The 21660-nt window shown below is 43.5% G+C and overlaps 1 protein-coding gene across 31 annotated transcripts in view; it reads left to right on the forward strand.

The window, feature by feature from the left end:
• Positions 1-21660, forward strand: part of FOXP1 (forkhead box P1) — a 465689-nt gene that overhangs the window by 395028 nt on the left and 49001 nt on the right. For all 31 annotated transcript variants that reach the window (XM_070050577.2, XM_051852212.3, XM_089305428.1 and 28 more), the window contains one exon: positions 12955-13059. In XM_070050577.2, coding sequence (XP_069906678.1) covers positions 12955-13059 — 105 coding nt within the window. The remainder of the gene's footprint in view (positions 1-12954; positions 13060-21660) is intronic.

Here is a 21660-nt window from a genome sequence, read left to right on the forward strand (position 1 = left end):
CGAGGTTTTCCCTGGTCTGCTTATCTGATTTTCTTCATATGGAGTCATGTGAAAGTTAAGTAAAATGATTTTCATCCTAGAAAAACCTTATCCATGAAATCAGAGGTCAGAGGTGCTAGATAGATAGGCTTGTATTTTGTGTACAAGAAGTTAAATAAGCGTTCTTGCTCCACTTGACACCGCGTGGGTGACCGCTGAGTGCAGCGGTATCCTGCGGTGGCCCATTCTCATAGGAATCCCTGATTTTTTGCAGAGGATTGGAACCTTGACTGGGTGCATTTAAGCCTTTGCTTTCTTAGAAAAATCTAGACCTGTTCCTTTCTTTCCCTAAACAAAAGTTCCTCCCAGCCCCTCTTTGCCTCACATAGGTCCCTACTTCCGGGCTTAGAGGATACCTGAAGCACAGTTACAGGGTGGGGACCGTGGAGTTGTGAGGTGCCGTCACAGACCCCTTGATTGAAGAGTGTGCACTGGGCTGGGCTTGATCAGTGTAGCAGCTGGCAAACCTTCACTGACCAGATCACTCAGCAGCTCTGTCTGTGCTCACGTAAAAGTTGGTATTTGTTAAACAGCAACAGAGAATGACCTTTTCCCTATGCTAACTTCCTTCAGCCTTACCTGTAATTTATGTACACACACACACACACACACACACACACCACACACATTTAATAGCATTGCTTACAGTTCTTCAGTAACTCTGAGCCAACCATCATTTTTACTAGTTTGTAGCTGTTAGTGAGATTGCCCAATGCCATCCCTTCACATATTTATCCTTCTCTGCCTTTCTTTTTGACCTGTGATGCATAAAGAAGGCGCTCTCTCAGTGCACATCTCTAAGTGCATCTCTAAGTGTAATCCTTTCGAAGGCAGGGGCAGAACCAGGAACTCCCAGGGCCTTTGTGCTCAAGTTGTGGCCCTGGCCCAGCAACGCAGGCATCACCCAGGAGCTTGTTAGACACGTGTAGTCCTGGGCCCCATCCCGGAACAAGCGCATCCGAATCTGCAAGTTAAAAAGGTTTTGGAAGTTAAAAATGATCATTTTGTCTACAATAAAGGTTGAGAAGCAAAATTACTATTGAATTGATAATGAAGTTTGAGAAGCGCTCCTCTAAGGAACAGCAGTGGGAGAGAATGGTAGCGTAGCCCTCTCCCTAGACACAGTTCGTATAAGCTCTGGGGCCCAGCCAACGGTTCTCGAGTCATTCCTGCCATCTGCAGTCTTTGGCCCGTCTACAGGTACCTGTTTTAGTGTTTTTCTGAAAATTGGTTAATTTGCATAGGTTTTGTAGTAAGTTAACTACTGAGGACTCCTGATGCTGAGGTACTAGTCAGCGTTCCTTCTTGCAGGCCAGTGCAGGAAGCTGTCACCAGGAAAGTTTGGTTTACCACTCATAGTCACCAACCCACTACTGGTGGTAGACACCAACCTGAGGACCACTAGGAGAGGCCACCCAGTCTCTTCCAGGATACTTCTACTCTGCAAGAAAGAAACAAAGGGAAAACCACCCCGGACCTCAGGGGTGAACAGCTGGTGTCTCAGATGCGAAGTTAGTTTCAGGTAGTCCTCGCATCTCGAGCCACAATGCTGAGAGCAGATAATAACAATAATCTCCATCATTGTTTAAAAGCACAAATCTGGTGCTTAATAGACTAATTCACAGTCACTCCAATTGCAAGTTTTACTCATGAATATCATATCGCAAGGGAATGTGAAATCCTCTAATTAAACATGATTTGAAAAGCAGCAGAAAATTGAGATGATGAGCATTCTGGGGAAGGAGAGTCAAGGAGTCCCTGCATGAGAGGGAAGGGGCGAGAAGCACGTGTGTGTTGTAGCCGGTGGAGAATCCGTCTTCACTCACTCGAGGGTGGGCCCTTTAATAGGCTTTAACAAAACACCCTTCTCTTTGTGGTAGGATTACTGAGCCCACTGTCAACTGACTCTTGCATAAGCAGTTAATAAACATGTGGGGTGGTGTTGCACAGTGAGTGAGAAGCAAACTTGATGGCTCTATGCTAGAAATGTGATAGCTACCTTGTGTCCCAGCTCCTCAGTGTGAGTAAGAGGCCCATCTGCTTCCCTGAGTGTCTTCCGTGACAGTTAAAGGAGAAAGGTCACTTTGACAGAATGCCAGGAGAGCACGCGCAGCGCTGGCATCATGGGGTCTCCTGTTCCCACATCTCCTTCAGGCAGGTGTAAGGACCTTTCCCCCTTGATGCGGCCATGCAGAACAAGAAGAAACTTGACCGGTCGTTGTGTTTTCTGCAAGGGATTGTGATTGGATTTCCAGCTGATTTGGAGAAGATACATAATGGGAGGGGGAAAAAACCTCAGAAGTATAAACTCTAAAATGAAAAATGGTAGTACCTGCTTACTGTCTTTTGTGATGGTGAATCTGCATTGCTCTTCTTCTTAAGCTTGTTTGTGATTAGGTACCAAGGCTGTCTCATCTAGTTTGCTAGCATTTTATGCGGTTGAACATCTTTCATTCCAGCTGACTTACTGTAGGAGGGGACTTCAAAAAGTTCATGGAACAGTGGAATGAAAATCTGTTTATTTTAGTGTAAAAAAATGTTTCCAGCCTGCAGAGTTTTTGATTTTATTTTTTACTTACTTTTAAAATATTTATTTACTTGAAAGACTTAGAAAAGAAGGAAAGACAGAGAACTCTTCCATCCACTGATTCATTCCCTAGTTGGCTGCAATGACTGGGACTGGACCAGGCCAAAGTCAGGGGCCAGGAGCTTTTTCTGGGTCTTCCATGTAGGTGGCAAGAGCCCAGATACTTGGGCCATCCTCCGCTACTTTCTCAGGTGCAGTTGGCAGGGAGCTGGATTGGAAGTGGAGCAGCCAGCACTGGAACTGGTGCCCATATGGGATGCCAGCCTTGCAGGTGGAAGCTTTACACGCTAAGCCACAGCACTGGTCTTCTGCAGAGTTTTTAAAATAATATGCAATCTTCATGAGTGTTTTGAAGATCCCTCATAAATACAATGTCAAAATTTTTTGTGCCATAATAAACTGATCTTTTTTTTTTTTTAAGATTTATTTATTTTGAAAGGTAGAATTACATAGAAAGGGAGAGACAGATATCTTCCATCCACTGGTTCACTCCGCAAATGGCCACAATGGTTGGGGCTGGGCCAATCCAAAGCCAGGAGCCAGGAGCTTCTTCCAGGTCTCCCATGTGGGTGCAGGGGCCCAAGGACTTGGGCCATTTTCTACTGCTTTCCCAGGCCATCAGCAGAGAGCTGGATTGGAAATGGAGCAGCTGGGACTTGAACCAGTGCCCACATGGGATGCCAGTGCTGCAGGCAGTGGCTTTACCTAGCACCAGCCCCAATAAACTTACCTTTTAACTCAAATTTTCCAGGAATTTTTTTGTATGCTCTTGTATACCTCACAAATGCATCACTTAGTTATTGAAAATTTAGTAATTTCAAATCCAGAGTCTGATTTATCAGAGATTGATATCCCCATATTCAAACCTAAGCAAGCCCTGATAGGACACTTAACAATCTCATTGAAAGTAAAACATGATAACAAAGTAGCAGGCAAGGAAATCGGGTGAGAATGAAAAAGGGAAGAAAGAAAAAAGACAAAATGAGACTGGTTTTGGGTGAGCTGTAATTGAAGAATTAAGTGATTAAATGAAAAAGCTTTGAAATAGTAGTGGCTTTCTTCGAAAGTTGCCACTGGTAGGATTACAGTTTTGCACTGAACACTTTTTAATACTGTAACAGTCCTGAAACTGTGTATTTAGAGAACAGCTTTCTGGGGCTGGCATGTAGAAACAGTGCCGGGCCTTGATGAAAAGTAAAGTTCTATTCCATTTGTGAGTGAAGTGGAGAGAGCCACTTAGCACATTCTGAAAAGGACTTTTCAGTGTTCAGAGATCTGGGATACAGGCTTGGCCCTTGGCATTCATTCATCACCAAGTTCATCTGCTGAGGTTTTATTTTTATTAAGCAGTTATCTCTTCCCCCATCTATCCAACCTCAAAATTATTTTTTATAGTTAAATATAATTCCAAAGGTTGCTTTATAATTTAACTGCCAGTTCCTTTGAGAACGTGAGCTGTATGTTGGGGAAAGAAATCTAGGGAAAGTGAAAATTCAAAAACTATCCTAATGTTTACATTTATGTTCAACTGATGTTCGACAAAGGTGCAAAACACTTCATTAGAAATAGAATTGTGGGCCGGCACTATGGCGCACTAGGTTAATCCTCCGCCCGCGGCACTGGCATCCCATGTGGGCATCGGTTCTAGTCCCAGTTGCCCCTCTTCCGGTCCAGCTCTCTGCTATGGCCTGGAAGGCCGTGGAAGATGGCCCAAGTACTTGGGCCCCTGCACTCACATGGGAGACCAGGAAGAGGCATCTGGCTCCTGGCTTCGGATCAGCGCAGCTCCAGCCGTTCCCGCCCTTTGGGGAGTGAACCGATGGAAGGAAGACCTTTCTCTGTCTCTCTCTCTCTCTCACTGTCTGTAACTCTACCTGTCAAATTAAAAAAAAAAATTGTTTTTTCATCAAATGTGGTTGTGACAACATTCAAAGGAAAAACATTTGACCCCTACCTCACATCATATACAAAATTCAGCTTACACTGTACCATAGGCTAAAAAACTCTCAGAAGAAAACCTAAGCACCCATGTTCGTTACCTTAGATCAGGTGGTGGTTTCTTAGATGTGACATCTAAAGCACAACGAGGGACAGGCATTCGACCCAGTGGGTAAGAAGTCAGTCAGACTCCTAGATCCTATCATAGTTCTTGAGTTTGATTCCTGGAATGTGGACCTTGGGAGATAGCAGTGATGGCTCAAGTACTTAGGTCCTGCCACCCACGTGGCAAATGTGTACTAGGTTTCCACCCTGTGGCTGCAGGGATTCAGGGAATGAACCAGCAGATCTAACACACTGTCTTTCATGTTTGTTCTCTCTCTCTCTGGCTGCCTCTCAAACAAATGAAATAAATATTACATAATTTAAACATATAAAGAACCAAAGGGAAAAAGCAGATAAACTGAATTATATCAAAATTAAAAACCTTTGTATGAGGCAGGTGCTTGGCCTAGTGTTGAAGGTGTTGATCCGGATGCCTGCATCCTGTGTTTCAGCACCAGTGTTCAGATCCCAGCTCTGCTGCTGAATCAGGCTTCCTGCCGCTACACACCCGGAGAGGCAGCAGGTGACAGCTCAAGTAGTTGAGGCCCTGCCACCCACATGAGAGACCTGGATTGAATTCCTAGCTTCCTGCCCGGCCCTGGCCACTGTGGGCATTCAGGGAGTGAACCAGTGTATAGCACCTGTTCCCTTTGCACCTCTCAAGTAATTAAAAAAATTAAAAACCACAAAGCTTTTGAGCCTCAAGAAAGTATAAAGATAACACACAAAACAGGAGTAAGTTTGTGTAAATCATACATCTGATATTTGTATCCAAAATATCGATATAGATGTATATCGCACTCTTACAACTCAATGATAAAAGGCAATCCACTTAAAAAATAGACAACTTAAAAAGACACTTCCATAAAGAAGATATACAAATGGCCAATAAACACAGGAAAATGTGTTCAACTTCATTAATCATTAAAGCAATGCAAATCAAAACCACAAGGAGGTAGCACTTTACATCCACAAGAATGGCTGAAATAAAGACAGAACAGTAAATGCTGGTGAAGATGTATGGAACTGGAACATCTAGATAGTGCAGGTGAGATTATAAAGACTTTGGGAAGTAGTCTGGCACATCCTCAAAATGTTAACCATAGCATTACCACCTGACCCAACAGTCCTACTCCCAGATACGTAGCCAAGAGAACTGAAGACAGGTACTCAAATTCATGTACCTGCAGGTTCATAGCCACACTGCTCACAACAGCCAAAATGTAGAAACAGGCCAAATGTTCACCCACAGATAAATAGATAAAAAGTGTGCCATGCATATATAATGGATCAGTACAAGGACACTTTTAAAAGTTCATGGAAAATATGCTTATTTAGATGCAAAAGTTTTTGAAATTCATGCATAGTAGTTTTCCCATAAAACGCTTTCCATGAACTTAAAATTTTATTTTTTTAGGATTTATTTATTTATTTGAGAGGTAGAGTTACAGTGAGAGGAAGAGACAGAGAGAAAGGTCTTCCATCTGCTGGTTCACTCCCCAAGTGGATGCAAAGGCTGGAGCTAAGCCAATCCGGAGCCAGGAGCTTCTTGCGGGTCTCCCACAAGGGTGCAGAGACCCAAGTGCTTGAGCCATCTTCCACTGCTTTCCCAGGCTGTAGCAGAGAGCTGGATGGGAAGAGCAGCAGCTGGGACTAGAACCGGTGCCCATATGGGATGCTGGTACCACAGGCGGAGGATTAACCACAGTGCTGGCCTCTAAAATTTTATTTTTTGACTGACAAAGACAGAGCTCTCATTTGCTGGTTCAGTCCCCAAATGCCCATGGCAGGGCAGGGATGGGAGCCAGGAGCCAGGAACTCAATCCAGGTCTCCCATATGGGTGGTAGGGATCCTGTTGGTGAGCCATCACTGCTTGCCATGGTCTGTGTTGGCAAGAAGCTGGAATCAGAAGCTAAAGTCAGGAATTGAACTCAGGTACTCTGATGCGGCAAACAGACATCTAAACTGCTGGGCCAAACTCCTGCCCCTCTGAGATCTAAGGCCTCATACTCAGGTAAGAAAAAGAATGAAGTACCGATAGTGTGCCACAGTGTGAATGAATGAATGAACCTCCCAAACATGAACGCTGGGTTAAAGGAGCCAGACACGAAAGAGCACATGGTATATGAATCCATTGATAGGAAACGTCTGGGATAGGCAGGGCTCTGGAGACAGTAGACCAGTGATGGGCGGGGCTTGGGAGGAAGTGGAGCTTGACTGCTGGTAGGTACAGGATTTCTCTTGGGGGGTGACGGTGTTCTAAAATGAGGTGGTGGTAATATTGTGGTGATTGGTATGCAGCTCTGAATATATGGAAAACTATGGATGTGGACACTTCAAATGGGTGAATTTTAGGATATTTGAGAGAGAACTCTGGGAGAATCTTAGGAAAAGGCTCCACAATTTTGAGTGATCAGAGAATGCCCAAAGTGGATTTCCGTAGCTTCCTTTGCCAAGCACCATGGCCGTGAAATACTGCACGGTTTGTAAGTTTGGCATGATCTGGGGGTAGAGAGGGTGCGCACTTGTGTGCACAGGTGCAACCCATTCTGCAGATGAATCCGAAATTTACAGAAGAAGGAGGCAGCAGATTAGGAAAGAGGAGACCACAAATCAGGGAGAGGCTTAGCGGGCAGCCCCGGGAACGCGGGTCAGCGCACAGGAAAAGCTGAGCATGGGCCTTCAGCCGCAGGGAACCTGGGCGTTTATATTGGCAGGAAGGGTCCAGGGCTCAGGGCCATCTCTGCTCTCCTCATCTCCTTCGAAGATTCCTCCGCTCTCATTCGCCACAGGGAAAGTGAGCTTAGGGGCTAGCTGAGTAACGATCACTACAGACGACAGGTGACAGACTTGAGACATTGTCCTTGCTTTGAGCAGGTGAATTAATAATTCTAGGTTCAGATTTGGGGTAAGCAGTGAGCGTGGACACATAACAGAGAAGTTCCCCATCCCTAGCAGATACAATCTGAAAGGCCAAGGGCACCGCTGGCTAGTATGTTCTGACGTCGAAGAAATAATGGACAGAAATACCTTGTAAAAATGCCACGAATGACACCATTGCCCCACACTGAATATCTGCTGTGTTTGTTACATATTTATATGTAATGCTGCTTTCCATAGCAAGCTGGTTCTTTCTCATCTGAAATGCTATCACTATTCTCGTGTTAAAATTATACTTAATTTTTACATATCAAGGATTATCAAGAGAAATTTAAATCAGCTGGCTTTTCTTGAATGCATACTGTCTGTGCTTCATACTCAGAGCAAAATTAAATAATAGAAAAGTATCTTAATATCATCTCGCGGCTTTGCATAATTCTGGTCTTTACCTAAAAGAATTTCTGTTTTTTAGAGACCATCGCTGATTTAGCGTGCATCCACATAGAAGTGAAACAGAGCACAGTGTTTATTGTCTGCTCATTCATAAAGCAGCATAAGGGTTGTGAGCCGGGGGTGCCGTGTGAGGCACTGAGTAGTATGTGGATATGAACGGGTAAGCGGTCCCTGCCCTGCCCCCGGTGGTATTCGCTCCACGAAGTTAGAACAGAAAGCACTTGATTAAACAGTTGACCCTGAAGTTTGAAAATGAAAACTTTGGCGCTAGTGGGTTGTATTCCCTTAAAGACCAGGCAGATCTTTATCCAGCACGGGCCCTGGCGGCCTCTCCCACGGCTTCCTCGGTGCACTGGCGAGCTCCCTTCCGCAGCTGATGGAAACGAGAGGGCTCGCTGCTCCGTCAGATGCTCCGATCGTCATTTTCCCACCATCTTTCGTTCTGTAAATGCAGTTCTAAATTAATTCAAGTTAAAAAACATTATTTTGCTCATTTTTTATTTCCCTTCTTGTCCCTTTTGGCACGACCCAAAAGGCAGTAAGAATATAAATGCCTGTTCCACTTTTGTGATGAAACAGAAACGCTTCCATTCAGAGGTGCAGCTGGTGTTGTCTGGTGGTGCTTCATACAGCATGACTCAAAGGCCAGAAGCGAGCCTCCGCCACACGTGCGGCGAGCATGTGCCTTTCGCGATGCCACTGTCACAGCAAATGGCAGTCTGAAAATCGAGTCATGCATAGCCTGTGATTTTTTTTTATACTGTGTGTGTCTGAACAAAAAAAATTAATGATTGTACAGCAAAATAGTTCCGTCACATACAAAATGAAAACCTCACAAGATTTAAAAAGTGACAGTGGTTCCCAGCAAACCCTGACCCCGGCACACCCCCGCAGGGGCAGCAGTTGCCACTGTTCTGAACCCCTCTTCCTGGAGATGCTCTGTCCCTGCACCCCTGCCAGGGCATTTGCTTTTCTCCCAGAGTGAAACGCTTGCATCAGACAAATGTATGTTTGAAAGTGCAGATTCGAGAAGCGAGTAGTGTGTGTGGAAGGTGTCCCGTTTTGAAGGGAGTGATGCATCAGAAGAGAAGTGTAGAGTCATCTGTGGACAGTGATGTCGGGGTGGGGGTTCTTAGGAGGCCCTGGGGAGTGTGCTCTGTTCCTTAGCCGACTCAGTATTGTGCAGACTCAGATAAACAAGAGCATAGCATCCTTCCTAATACAGAATACTGTTTCAAGTGTGAGACACACGTTCAGAAGGTCTTCCCATGGTGCGAATATGTGCCTGCATGTGAGGGGTTGGCGTTTCCTTAGACTCAGGTGTAACTGGTTGACCCTCTAAGGACAAAGTGTGTTGCCATCTGTGTTTAGCTTTGAATTAATGGTACCAAGTTGAAATAAAATTCTTACAGAAAAGTGATTTTTTAAAAAAGGTTTATTTTTTAATTTAATTTGAAAGGCAGAGTTACAGAGGGCAGGAAAGATAGTGATCACCGGTTCACCCCCAAATGGCTATAACGGCTGGGGCTGGGCCAGGCTGAAGCCAGGCACCAGGAGCTTCTTCTGGGTCTCCCATGTGGGTGCAGGGACCCGAGCAGTTGAGCCATCCTCCAGTGCTTTCCCAGGCCATTAGCAGGGAGCTGGATCGGAAGTGGAGCAGCTGGGACATGAACCATTGCCTGCGTGGGATGCCAGCTTTGCAGGCGATGGCTCTACCTTTCTGCCATGCTTTACAAATGATTTAGCCAGAAAACAGAAGAGGGAATGGAAAACATGTTGTTATGTCTTGTCCATCTTATTTCTCATCATAAATTTGTTTTGCAAATGCCTGTTGTTGTTTTCTTTCATGTTATTGTCGGAACACTCGTGGCTCCATTCAAGAAACACAGAATGATCGTTTATGGTTCCTGATTAATGATAATAATTTTGCAGCCTAACTAGTTCAGGTTCCTTGTTTCCAAATTGAAGAACTGCCCAGAATGACACGTAACGGCCAAGAATGGACTCGTCGGAAGGATAAAAAAGAGCAACTTGATAGAATATTCATAGTGGGTTTTAAATCTTGTTACTCATTGATTGAATGATTCCATTTCTCTGACTGTATCCTTGGCTAGAAATCTGTTGTAACATCCTGGAATGGGCAGCCTGATAGATTGTTTTCTGACATGATTCGCAACTAGCAGAAGGAAACCTCCATAGCCAGCTAGAAGAAGCATCAGGTGAATCTCAGCAGAGGGCCGGAGCCAAGAGGGTCCACAGTGGACCGCAACAGTCAGGAAGTATGGTTTTTCAGGAAAAAAGTGGGTAACAAGAAAATTTTTTTTAAAGAAGATTTTGTTTATTTATTTGAGAGGTAGAGAGAGACAGAGACATCTCCCATCTGCTGGTTCACTCCCCAAATGGCTGCGATGGCCAGGGCTGAGCCAGGAGCCAGGAGCTTTTCTTCTGGGTTTCCCACATGGGTGTAGGGGCCCAAGGACTTGGGCCATCTTCTGCTTTTCCAGGTCATTAGCCAGGGAACTGGATCGGAAGTGGAGCAGCTGGGACTTGAACCAGTGCCCATATGGGATGCTGGTGCTGCAGGCAAAGGCTTAACTGGCTATACCACAGCGCCGGCCCCAAGAGATTATTTACAAAATAAGGTTGAATATTACAGAATGTTAGACAACTTCATGCCTGCCTTTGTCAAAAGCGTGTGTGTGCATGTGTATATTGAGGAATTTTTGTTCTTTTCCCACAACAAATATGTATTTTAAAAATGTGAGAATGTTCTAAATAATCTTTCAAAATATACTACAGAAAATAATTATGAATATTCGTTTTTTTTTCTTTTTCAGCTATTAGTAGTTTTCTTTTTAAATGATTTTCTTCTGTCTCAGGCTTTAGTACAATTGAAGGATTCTTTCATTTCTAATAATTTTTTAAAAATTCTACTTTTGAATCATGTCTGCTTTATTCATGAATGTATCTGAAGATGATCACGAAGAGGTAGTGATTCTTTCCTTGAGTCTGATGGAATTTTACCCTCAACGGCTTAGGGAATGTGCTTTTATTGTGGAGCTTTATGAGTTTCGTTCAGCACAGTTATCTCAGTTCCTCCGCTGTTCTTGCACGAGGAGTATCTTTCCTGACTTTCACAAGTGGTTTCTCTCCCTCCTCTCTCCCTCCCTCCCTCCCTCCTCCTCTCTCTCTCCCTCCCTCCCTCCTTCTCTCTCTCTCCCTCCTTCTCTCTCTCTCCCTCCTTCTCTCTCTCTCATCCCAGACTTTATTTTTTATTTTCTACTTTAGGTCAAAACGGCTTGTCATTATTTTCAAATGAGGTTTCTAGCAAAATCATCCACAAATAACCGGGAGACCTAATGAGCTTTGATGAAGTAAAGCTCTGTGTGTGTTTACTCTTAATGCTCCTTAGTTTCAGCGTTCATAGTCTACTCACTGTGGATTAATTATAAGTCGGGGACAAGTGGCACTTGTGCACATATGCTCTAATAATGTGAACCGATAAAATACAAGAACACACATCCTGATGGCGATGTAAAATGCAGGCATCTGCGTGTGTGTGTGCACATACCTGTGAGTGTGTGCTCAGGATTCACAGTGCTTGAAGTTCAAAGTCAGGCAGAGGCAGTGGAGTAAGTTGCAAAACAGCCCTTCCCATGAAGGGAATGTGCTTGAGTACAAAACAGAGCTCTGAATGTTAGTTTTACATTTCTATTTGATGGAATCTAAGGTTATGGAAACGACTGTAAAAATAATTTGTCTGAAAGGAGTCTGGATGCAGAAATCTAATAGAGAAAATATTTGAGAATATGGTTCATCGGCGAGTGCAACAGATACTCTTCCCCAAGCACCACATGGCGCGGATCAAAGCATCCCATGACTTGGATCTGTGTGGCCAAATCATTACGTATTGATTGGAACCCCACTGGAGGATTAACCCCTTCTTGTTCATGCTATGTTGTCTCTCACTCTTGGTGTCTGTAATTTTAGAACTATCACCTTCCTGCCATTATTAGCTTTATTTTAAAAGGCAAATCATATACTTAGCTATCTTTGTTTTACTAAATTATTTTGTTATTCTTCTAAATTTAATTGCACTGTTCTTTGCTGGATAAAATTGTAAGGGGAAAAAAGTCTGGGATTATACGAAAGCACTTTCTAGGGGAAAGAAGGAGGAAAAAATATTTAGCTTTCTGGGTAGGAAACATAGCAATAGAATCTCAAAATCAAGTAGGTTTTACGCTTTTCACTATGTAGATGCAGTAAGTTCTGGCTTTTAAAGAATCCCTTGCAGTCTGACTAGAGAGCTTTGCATTGAATAAAAAGCCTGTCAAAAACCTGTCACATATAGATGTATGTTTCTAATGTTTAGGTAGTTGCACCTGAATGTGTTTAGAACATAATGGTGAGCTGGCGCCGCGGCTCAACAGGCTAATCCTCTGCCTAGCGGCGCCGGCACACCGGGTTCTAGTCCCAGTCGGGGCGCCGGATTCTGTCCCGGTTGCCCCTCTTCCAGGCCAGCTCTCTGCTGTGGCCCAGGAGTGCAGTGGAGGATGGCCCAAGTGCTTGGGCCCTGCACCCCATGGGAGACCAGGAGAAGTACCTGGCTCCTGCCATTGGATCAGCGCAGTGCGCCGGTCGCAGCACTGGCCGCGGCGGCCATTGGAGGGTGACCCAACGGCAAAGGAAGACCTTTCTCTCTGTCTCTCTCTCTCACTGTCCACTCTGCCTGGTGAAAAAAAAAAAAAAGAAGAACATAATGGTCTAACTCTTATAATGTAACTCTTTGTCACTATTAAACGGTACAGAATTAATGAGCAAATTCCAGGGGAAGAGGCAGTCAGAGGGTTGTCATGTCATGTGCACAGTCGGCTGTGAGGCCGCCTCTTTGCTGGTGGCCTGGCTCTCAGTAGAAGGCTCATTCTCTTGTCTTCTGTGGTTTTTCTTGCAGTTTGTCCCATGAGGAACATCCCCATAGCCACCCTCTCTATGGACACGGCGTGTGCAAGTGGCCAGGCTGTGAAGCAGTGTGTGAAGATTTCCAGTCGTTTCTAAAGTAAGAATGACTTGATTTTGTTTTCTTCTTTTTATAGCCACCCCCTACCCCGCCCCCGGCACCATTCGTGCTTTTGCTTATGTTTGCTTATAAAGTCCATTTCCGATGGAGAGTTTCAACCCACCCTCTTCAGCATAGCCTCAGAAATCACAAGTTCTCTTCCTCTGTCAAAGGAATGGGTACAAAATCTACTAGGGGATGCCCTGCAAAGGGAAAAAGACTTAAACCTGCAGGCAGGAATACTCTTACTAAAACCCTGTATTTACCCATTTTTCAGATTGACAGTGATTCCTAAAAAATTCCCCACTGTTAAACTTCCAGCAATTTAGTTGCCATTTTACTCATGTCCCTCCATATTACAAATCACTGACAAATGTACTAACTAATTTTGTAGCACTGTTGACCATGACTGGCCAATGTCATCTTGGTGAATGGGCCCTTTCTTTCTTGATCTACACATGACTTCACAAATGTGAGAAATGGATGCTGAGGAAATGATACCAGTTTGATTCTTCTCTTCCTTCCTCACATACTGTTGGTGACTTTTGTTCAGGTTCTTGCCCTGAGAGACAGAAAGGAGTAAGTGTATTTTTTACAGTCTTGGGTTTACCCATTTGAATCCATTATAAGGATAGACTGTCTCCATATATAAGTGATAGGTTAAGTCTTCCCAAAGCTGTCATGAAAGACTTCAACACACCTTCATATTTACCTAACCTGTGTTACATTGTCATTTAAAAAATTACACTTACACGAACTTGTTTTTTTAACATTACATAAATATATTCATAATATCATTTATTATTGACATAGGAACTAAATTTATACTTGATAAATATGTAATTTAATAAACTAGGTACATATATCATGTACAACCAGATGTGTGATGGTTTTATTTATTACAATTTTATTTATTTTCACTTTATTTGAAAGGTAGAGAGATAAGAGAGCTTGCCCGTATGCTGGTTCACTCAAATGCCTACAACAGCCAGGGCTGGGCCAGGCCAAAGCCAGGAGCCTAGAACTCAGTCCAGATCTCCCACGTGGGTGGCAGAGACCCAAGCACTTGAGACATCACCTCTGCCTCCCAGGGTGCGCATTAGCAGGAAACGGTCAGAAGTGGCAGAGCCAGGTCTTAACCCAAGCACTCTGCTTTGGGGTGCAGGCATCCCAAGCGGCGCATTACCTGCTGCCCAGTTATCTGTCCCCGGATGATGGCTTTCAGCTTGGATGCTGGGGACTCTTTTCCTCATTGAAGCCCCGGGGAAACAGAGGTAGTTTGATTGATGTGTAGTCTCCACTGTTGTGTGGCCTCTATACAGTTAGAACAGTTTGTGTGTCTATCTTTGTGAACCTGGGTAGAAATAGTGTAATAAAACCACCCTTAGGGATATGTCTCGTGTTACCTGCACGTCGCTTGGGTGAATATAGTTTTTTGACTAATGAATGGAAGCCTGTGAGTGAATCAGTTGCATAGAGTTCTGTCTTCAGTATTTTACTTCAAGTGGATGATGTTGTCATTGGGATCTTAACTACTTAAAAATTTTTCTGGAAACAGATGTCCAAAATTGCTTCCGCGTTCAGCAATTAAGAGCAGTGAGGCTTTGTTTTAAATCAAGCAATAATCCCTTACAATTATTTTGGTGCAGGATAGTGATACTGGGCTTCATTCCCTTATAAATCACTGGTTCTACAATCATTGACAATTTCCCAATCGTATCTGTGTAATGAGAGAAGAAGAACTATAGAAACCACTTTTAAAATGTGATTTTTCCTTCTGCACCAGGGCTAAGTTTGAATAAATATCTTGGTGCTGATTCCCTTCATCCATGGAATGGCTAATAAACCCCTATAAATATGATTTATTTTTATAAAGTCTCTGGAACTATGAAGTTGCTATCAGCACTCTTGATGACATGGATCTATTTTAGTGTCAGAGGGAAATGCCAGTTTCCATATTAGACACGTTTAACAAATCTTATTTGTGGTCACAGTATCTCTACTGTGACAATCCTCAAATCATCGGTTCATTTATTAGGAAATACATATAATATTGGAAGGAGAGAACATAATTTCAAACCTTGAATACTAGAGAAAAGAATCTTAAAAATCATTAGAACTGAAGCATAGACTTGATTTGTATAAGAAAGGCCATTTCTCTTCTAAGAGTATCAGTAGTCTGGTCTGGCTGTTGTATAGGAAACCATCCATCAGTCATTTATTGCAGATTTGCACCTGACGTTACGTGTTCTCACTTCCTGTGTGCCTGCTCGAATAAGAATGCCCACTGTCACCCTGCAACTGTTGCTTGATTGTTTCCTCCTATGTGTTTATTGACTTATGTTTGTCATAAGATTTGCAAGTCATAGAAACCCAGCCTCACTTGGTTTAAGCAAATGAGAAAACCCAAAAGTAAGGAGTGCTAACTGGCCCCCGTTGCTACGAAGTCCAGTGGGGTAGCTAGCTGCAAGCGTGGCTGGAGCCAGATGTTCAAACAGGGTGTTGGTGGTTGAATAGCTGCATGTTCCTCAGTGTCGCCTGCACTCTCAGGCTCTTTCCAAATGGAACTAAAGAGGAAAGGTTTACGTGCCACAAGTTTGTGAATCCCATAGTGCATCTCTTTCCCCACAGTTCTAGAAAAAGCCCTGGGCACACTGCCGTTGACTCAGGTTGAGTCATGAGTTCTAGCTTTGAGCCAATCACAATGACATACTCAGGCGTCCTTCACAGTACCGCCTCCTGAGCAGAGGGAGATGTGCGCCCCACAAGAGCCACGTGGGGGTCAGGGCTGAGAGACTTGGTTCCAGAAAATAAAAATGAACTTTGAAAACCAACAAGTAGAACACAAAGTTCTCTTGGTGCTTTCTTGAGTTACACATTGATCGGTTGTGTAGGATAAATTCAAGATTTCCATTTTCTTCTACAGCATACTCTTAACTCTCAGAAATTCCTGTTTTCAGGTTTCAGGAGCTTGCGTAACACAGTGGAAAATAAGTCAGTTATCTTGTAGACTCACATCTCCCACGTCTCTCCTCAATCTAAAGGGAAATCAAATTGGCTTCAATGAATCCAACTTTGTTTTCCATTGAACTAGGCTGCAAGGAGCTACCAGACCCCTTGTGGTTCAAATGAAAACCACATGGCTTCTTTGAATGTGCCATTATGGGGTCATTATCATCAGAGTGATTTTTCAAACTTTTGTTCTCAATTTTCTGGATCTATAGATTCTGAAAGTGTTTCTTTTCTAGATCTACTCCTCTCTGATTTAGTAGTGATTTCCTAAAGATACCAGTGGTGCTTGGATTCTCTGTGATATGCTTGCACTCAGTAAAATGCAGCATTGAGTTGACCTTGATTTAGGTGTTAACTAGAGGACCTATTTATTTATTTATTTCCTCGTCTCTGATTTTACACTTCCCTAGTAATAGTTGATAATTAGGTTAGCCAAGTGCTTCATAAACATTAACTCTTCCTGATCCTGGCAACTGCTTTATCCTGTTAACTTTGTAGCATTATCCCCAGCACACAGTCAAGGAAAGAAAGGCACAGAGTAGTTAAGTGATTTACCCAAGATCACACAGCTGGTAAGGGGTGGAGCCACAACCCAAACTGAACCAGTCAGGCTTTGGAATATACACTTGTTCTTAAATGCTGCACTATCCTGCCTGGCCAGAGGAGGCGCATTTCATTAATGATTTGCTTTGTAGGTAGGGCTGTGGAGGAAAGAAAATGTTGGAGAAAAGCAGATTGGGCAGTGAAGGGTTGGAGAAGGGTGAATTGGTCACCACCTTGTAGTACTGCGCTCTTTGAGCTGGTTCCATAGCACCAGTAAGCCTCATATGGGCATGAGTAATTTGGGACATTAATAACTACCCCTTACAGTGGTTAGAATTCAGAGTGGCATTGTGTAAAGTGCCTTCCTCATGTTAGGGGCTCCTCCAGGATCTTAGCCCTTCTTGCCTATTCAAGTATATTTTCAAAGGAGGGATAATTTTAAACAATCCCAAAATTCTGACCTTGTATCTAGGAGCAGGAGTTGTGACCATGCAAAGCACCGATGTGTCAGTAAAGACTTTTTTCATCTAATTTCTAATCACAAATTTCTGATAAAAAGTCTCAGACAGCCAAATGTGATCTCAGGGCAGGGGATGGTGAATTTCTTCCAAAAAGGGACAGACAGTAAATCTTTTCAGCTTTGTGCAAGCCATGCTGCGTCTGCCGGTACTACTTACCGCAGCTGCTGTAGCAGGAAGGTAGTTGTAGACCAGAAATGAGGAATGAGCAAGGTTTTGTACCTTGCTCACCACTGATCCGGCTAATGCTTTTGGTGCTACCATTTGTTTTTAGCAGAGGAGCATTTTGGCCACCCCTGGATACTGCTCTCCTGAGTTGTGTTAGTTTGACTTCAGAGAGCCCACAATTCAGTTCACATTTGGGGGATTACATGGGCCCATTCTTTCATTCATCAGCCATGGTTTTGTTTTGTTATTTTTAAATATTTAAACATTTTATTTATTTTTATTTACTTGAAGGGCATAGTGAGAGAGAGAGAGACAGAACTTCTGTCTGCTGATTCACTCCCCAGATGTCTACAGCAACAGGGGTGGGGGTAGGCCAAAGCCAGGAAGCCAGGAGCTCAATCCAGAGTTCCCACATGGTGGCAGGCCCTTGAGTCATCATCGGCTGCTTCCCATCTTGTGCTTTAGTAGGAAGCTGGTTGAGAAGCAGAGGCAGGACGTGATACCAGACTTGAGACTTGACACGGGATCTGGGCAGCCCGAATGGTGGCTTCATGCCCTGCACAACACCTATTCCAGTTTTATAAATTTTTATTTCTATTTGAGAGGCTGAGGGAGAGGGAGGGAGAGTCTTCCCATTCACTGGTTCACTTCCCAAATGCCTTCAACAGCCAAGACTGGACCAGGGCCAAAGCCGGCAGCTGGGAACTCAATCCTGATCTCCCAGCTCGGTGTCAGGAGCCCAACTACTGGAGCCCTTACCCACTTCCTCCCAGGGTCTGGATTAGCGGGAAGTGGAGTCAGGATCCTGGACCCCAAGCCAGGGACTGCAGTATAGGGTATGGACATTGACAGCTGCCAGGCGAAACGCCTGCCCCAATCTATTTGTTGGGCTTGAGTTGTCCCACTTGAGTTGTAGGGTTCAGTATAAAGAGGGAATGGCAGCCAGCGCCGCGGCTCACTAGGCTAATCCTCCACCTTGCGGCGCCGGCACCCCGGGTTCTAGTCCCGGTCAGGGCGCCAGATTCTGTCCCGGTTGCCCCTCTTCCAGGCCAGCTCTCTGCTGTGGCCAGGGAGTGCAGTGGAGGAGCCCAAGTGCTTGGGCCCTGCACCCCATGGGAGACCAGGAGAAGTACCTGGCTCCTGCCTTCGGATCAGCGTGGTGCGCCGGCTGCGGCGGCCATTGGAGGGTGAACCAACAGCAAAGGAAGACCTTTCTCTCTGTCTCTCTCTCTCTCACTGTCCACTCTGCCTGTTAAAAAAAAAAGAGGTAATGGCTTTAGCTGGCAAACATCTTCCTGTCGTCTGTCGTTCCAGGTAGTAAGGGGCTGAGATCAGTTAGCCAGGGTAAAAATCCCATATGACAGTAAAATGGCACTGTTAACAGAGAAAGGGGTTAAGCAAAAGAGGGAGGGTGACTCACAGGTCTAAAACTGAGGCAGATCTTTTTTCCCTCCTGAGGAAGAAATATCATAACTGTTCGTAAATCAAAACCAGAGATTTGACAGTTTTCTGTGATCACACGGCAGTGTTTGTTCCCAAGGTGAGGTATACCACAGGGCCCTTGATTTCAAAGATAAACACTGTACAAATAACCATCCTGTTGTCTTTCCCTCACAGCCAACAGAGGGAGGCTTTATCAGAATCAGCAGATACCCAGTCTATTGTATGCCTTTATTTCCCTGTTTCTTCTCAAAACAAGTTGCAGTTTTTAGTGTTGATTTTTTTTTTAATCTATCAACCATGGGTCATCATGTGACTGCTGTGTTTGTTAGCGCTAACTGATACCAGCAGGTGCTCATGCTAACTCTAATGAAATCGCCCAGCCCTGCCTGCATTGCTTGGAATCCTTCGATAACAGAAAAACAAAAACAAGCCCAGTGCCGTCCAGATCTGTGAGGCCCGCTGGTGTTCTTCCAGCCTCTCCCTCCCGGAGCCAGTTTTTTTTCTTTTCAGATCAGGTTGAAGACACAGTCTTTACCAGTACACACACAGATGTAGAACGCTTCCCTTCTCTCTTAAAAAAAAAAAAAAGACTCCTACCATTCTGTGGCGAGATGGGGAGTGGGTTTGAAGGTGAAATCATGACCATGTTTTCCTGTTTCGAACTTCAGCTGCAAAATCAGACACAGACCCATAGTTCCAGAAATGCCAGGTACTCCCATGTGCTTGGGAAACATTTCCATCTCCCATCGTGTTTCCCTCAACACGATGGAATTAAATGCAAGTTATAATTTGTATTCTTGATTAGTATTCCATTTGAAAAGAATATCCCCCCTCCCACCCCGACACCTTGCTTATGTCTCATGGAGAAAAGCGCCATGCAAAACACAACACAGATTCCTTTGCATGTTAGTCAGATGTATATAATTTATTCCAGCCAAAATAAATTTTATATGTGCTCTAATAGAAGACATGGAGAGCAAAATGTTGAAAGAAAATGCCCAGAGATGGAACTTTGACCCTTTCCGAAAGGTCGAGCTCTGCAGACAGTGGAAGCTGTTGCATTGCTAACTTGCTTTTTAAATTGCTTTTTTTTTCTGTGAATTTCACTTTTCCAAAACTGTGAAGAGTTTTATGTGAAAGAAACTACTAAGTGCGCTCTGTAATGTTTTCACAAGTGTTTTTATCATGGTAACATCTTGTTTACTTTAGTTCCCTGCCTAAAACTACTTGGAACATGTTAAGAAAACATTTCAAGAAAGCCTCCACAAAGAGGCTTTTGTTTAACAGCCACCGTGAGGCTGCACGGATCACAAAGGTGTTAACTTTCAGCCCCTTAAGCACTTCCACATGAAATTCCAGCAACTGTGTTTGTGGTTTTGGAAAAACAAAGTGTATGTTAAAGAAACCAGGTATATGCTAATACATGTCGAAGGAGGCCGGATATCATAAATTGTTTCAAACCCATTTGTGGCTCTCGCCTGACTGTTCTGCAGTGAAATTACCTCTAGTTAGTGCAGGAGACTTGAGCCTATGTGCAGGGAATAGCCATCTCTCTTTGTGGGTGGATGCAAAGCAAATGGGAGGCTCATGATTTAAATCCCAAGAACTTGGGGAGGAAATTTTTTTCCATCTGATCCAAGGTGACAAGTCTTTGAGGATCGCCAAAGAAGCTGTGTATGTCTATGATTTTTGACTTTTGGACTCATCTTGCTTGTTTGAGTTATCCTAGAAAAATTAAAATTGGGCATGAAAAAATTTTTTTCTTCCTCGTTGAAGGACTCTTGTTTAACCTTTCTCATATTAACTGTGGAGTTCAAGACCTTTCTTAGTACTTGAAGGGGTCAAAGTGGCCTAAATACCACAGTGCCCTCTAGTGATATGTAGAATATTAGAAAAGTTCAGACAAGTTTGCCAAAGATAACATGCCCAGTGCCATAACTTTGCTCAAAAACAAGCAAATACCATTTGAACACATGTTTTTCAACAAACAGATTTTAGTTAGAAATGTAAGTGAAATGAAAATTTTTCTTGAAGGCTTTGAAAAACATTAGGAAAATTGCCGAACATCTAGTTAGGCAACTAATTCTACATAGAAGTACGTAGGTACGTACAGCACATTTGTACCATACTGGATGCACTGTTGTGTGTTCTTATATTTTAAGAGCCATTAGTTAGCCAAAGTATTTCCCTGTTCATTTCCGGCATGTAATTAGAAGGCATTACTTAAAAGACAGGGATCATCTTTGTTCCATACTTTTATTGACACTGTCTACCATATTATGGCCATGTCTAAATGGTAAAATTTATTATTAGCAATAGTGTCACAAAAGTCTGAGACAGCGATTTTCCTTTCAATAAAAGTAGTTAAAAACCTTTTAGAAAATCCATAATTTTGATTGCTGGTACTTCATAAATGTATAACTGGTACTTTTTAGCTGTCTCTTTAGGGAAAAATGAGTTTTATCACCTGCAGTACCTGGGTTAATGAAATTGTGTGTTGGAATTTAGCCAGGATGAAAGATGAGATCATTCCAAGACACTAATATTGGCAACAGGTCTCATAAAAAGCTCTGACTCTTGAGTGAGGTATCATTAGTTTTTTTTATTATTATTATTTTATTTAAAACGAGAGATTAAGTTAGTTGTCCTTTTCAAAGTTTCTGTTCTAGTGAGATTCTCATTTGGCATCACATTCAAAACCCAGTGACCTAAAAACCTGCATGGAGCCAAGAGAAACAGAGAAATGTCCATCAGTGCCTAGTAGAAGAATTTCCTTGCTTCAGATTTCAACTCCAGTTCCTGTTCAGCCCTTTACAAATCACGACTCTCAGCTCAAATTTGAAATAATGCTGCCTTTTTCCCCGTGTTCCTCCTGTGTTTGATTGTTTGTGGATATTAGCTGTCCAGGAAATCCCAT

Source organism: Oryctolagus cuniculus, chromosome 10 (assembly GCF_051225735.1).
Source record: "Oryctolagus cuniculus isolate XC-2025 breed Fujian yellow rabbit chromosome 10, ASM5122573v1, whole genome shotgun sequence".
NCBI classification, from domain to species: Eukaryota; Metazoa; Chordata; class Mammalia; order Lagomorpha; family Leporidae; genus Oryctolagus; species Oryctolagus cuniculus.